The sequence below is a fragment of the Alnus glutinosa genome, chromosome 14 (genome assembly GCF_958979055.1).
Source record: "Alnus glutinosa chromosome 14, dhAlnGlut1.1, whole genome shotgun sequence".
Lineage (NCBI taxonomy): Eukaryota > Viridiplantae > Streptophyta > Magnoliopsida > Fagales > Betulaceae > Alnus > Alnus glutinosa.
In genome coordinates, this window is record NC_084899.1 from 640796 (window position 1) to 643440 (window position 2645).

The 2645-nt window shown below is 44.1% G+C and overlaps 1 protein-coding gene across 1 annotated transcript; it reads left to right on the plus strand.

The window, feature by feature from the left end:
* On the plus strand, nucleotides 1-2645 carry LOC133857096 (cation/calcium exchanger 4). Its single transcript, XM_062292219.1, has one exon. The coding sequence runs from the start codon at nucleotides 595-597 to the stop codon at nucleotides 2587-2589; it is 1995 nt and encodes a 664-aa protein (XP_062148203.1). The 5' UTR covers nucleotides 1-594; the 3' UTR covers nucleotides 2590-2645.

Genomic DNA, 2645 nt, shown 5'->3' on the forward strand with positions numbered 1-2645 from the left:
CCTGTACACAGACACTATACGAGCATACCTTTCCCACCGGAACCAACCACCAAGGCTCCAAGGAGCACAAGAATACATCGGAGCCCCCACCAAGAAGAAAGAGACATATCATATATACGAGTGAGACAAGCCCTCAGCTTCCGTGCTCTCCCGCGCCCACAAGCCGCAGACCGATCATCGTCGAGAACAAATAATTACTACGTCTCCAGAAACTGCCTCGAAGCTGCTCGTCTTTTGTTCCTTACCCCCTCCTCCTCACCTAGCTCTCTGCTCTCTCAGGTAACTCCACGCCCGCCTTGTTCTTTTGAGAAGAAGACGACCTTTGCAAATTTGGCTCCAAATAATATCTCACCCCCATAATACATCTAATTCCATTTCGAACCCCAACCGAATTGTACTTTTAAATTGCGCCGTTTGTAGCTACGTACGTAATCCCAAGTCTTTGCGTGTTTATTGTTAATCTGTCCGATCAATTCCGACTAGGGTTTCACTTGAAACCCTAGACCCATTTTTCCCTTGGTTGCAAAGTGCTTGGATTTTGGTGATTAATTGATTCCAGAAATTTAGGGTTAGAGGAGGAGGAGGAGGAGTAACATGAGAGAACAACCGAAAGGGGTTTTGGGACCAAGAAATTCCCTGTTTCGTGGGGGTTTCAATGGAATTTGTGCTCTGGTGTTGCTTTTCTTATTCTACAATCAGGATGGTTTTCGGAGAATTCCGTTTATCGGGAAGTCGCCTTCAGCTCTTCCTCCTCAGTGGGGCGTGAACGTTGGTAGTTTTGATGATCGTGGTGATGGGATTGAGGTTATTCGTCGGATAATTGCTCAAGTTAATGTTAGTTCGTCGAATTATAGTAGCATTCATGTGGTTAATGGGTCTGCTACAAATAATTTGACGGTCAAAGGTCCAAAATTATGTCGCGGATTGTCCGAACACAAGGGCTACCAGAGCAAATGCGAGTTTTTGATTGCCCACCCGGCGTGTACATCAGGTGGGTTTTTCAATTACATCGTGTTCTTTTATTGTGATTGTAAGAATGCTAGTGTTTTGGGCTATTTAATTTTGGGGATATGGTTGGCTGCTTTGTTCTATGTTTTGGGTAATACTGCTGCGGATTACTTTTGTTGTTCTTTGGAGAAGCTTTCAAGTCTCTTGAAGTTGCCAGCCACTGTTGCTGGAGTTTCCTTGCTTCCTTTGGGGAATGGAGCTCCTGATGTGTTTGCAAGCATTGCTGCTTTTGTGGGTAAGGATGCGGGCGAAGTGGGTCTGAATAGTGTGCTGGGAGGAGCTGTCTTTGTTACTTGCATTGTTGTGGGGACTATATCTCTTTGCGTGGCAGAGAGTAGGGTTCAGATTGATAGGAAATGCTTTATCAGAGATATATGTTTCTTCCTCTTCAGTGTCATGTCGCTTGCCATCATATTGGCTGTTGGTAAGGTGACCGCTGCGGGTGCAATAGCCTTCATTTCAATTTATGTGGTTTATGCATTTGCGGTTGCTGCAAATGAAATTCTGAGAAAACATGCTCGAAGGTTGAAGTTGGATGCTGTCACACCATTGCTTCCTGTTAGAGGAAGTATCTTTTCTCAGGGTAGTGAAGAGGATGATTCTGTATATGCCTCACTACTTGAGTCTGACACCAGCAGTGATGTGCCACACCTCCAAAGTAAGTTGCCTCAGTGGATGTGGGCATCAAATGTGCAATTCTACTCGAACCAGGGCGGAAAGGCTAGTTCAGAGAGTCCAAGGTCTTTGTGGGGTTGGAATGATGAGGAGACAGAGAACAAACAGTCTTCTTGTTCATGTTCCAAGTTATTATCACTGCTGGAGATGCCATTGTCTCTCCCAAGACGGCTTACAATACCTGTAGTTGAGGAGGAGCGGTGGTCAAAAGGGTATGCTATTGCAAGTGCTTCATTTGCACCCATTCTTCTGGCATTTTTGTGGAACACTCAGGATGATGTGAGTTCTTTGAGTGGACAAATTGCATATTTTATTGGTATTGTTTTTGGTGGTATACTTGGGGTTCTTGCATATCTATACACAAGACCTGATCAGGCACCTCGCAAATTTTTATTTCCATGGGTTTTGGGGGGATTTTTTATGAGTATTATCTGGTTCTACATTGTTGCAAATGAGCTTGTTGCTTTGCTGGTGGCATTAGGCGTAATTTTGGGAATTAACCCATCAATCCTTGGAGTAACTGTATTGGCATGGGGAAATTCAATGGGTGATTTGATGTCAAATGTTGCACTGGCGATGAATGGTGGAGATGGAGTGCAGATTGCCATGTCAGGATGCTTTGCGGGGCCTATGTTCAACACGCTTGCTGGTTTGGGAATATCAATGCTGCTTGGAGCCTGGTATAGAAGACCTGAATCATACACAATTCCCAGAGATAGTAGCCTGTTTCTTACTATGGGATTTCTAATGATAGGACTTACTTGGTCACTTGTTGTATTGCCAAGGAATGATATGCGCCCTAACAAGATGTTAGGAGTTGGCCTCATAGCAATCTATCTGATATTTCTCTCCTTTAGATTGAGCACATCTATGGGTGTTGTGTCAGTAGAGCTGTTTGGCATTTGACAACTTTTGTATTTGTCACCAGCTTAGTGATATGATGATTTCTGAACCTGAGAACA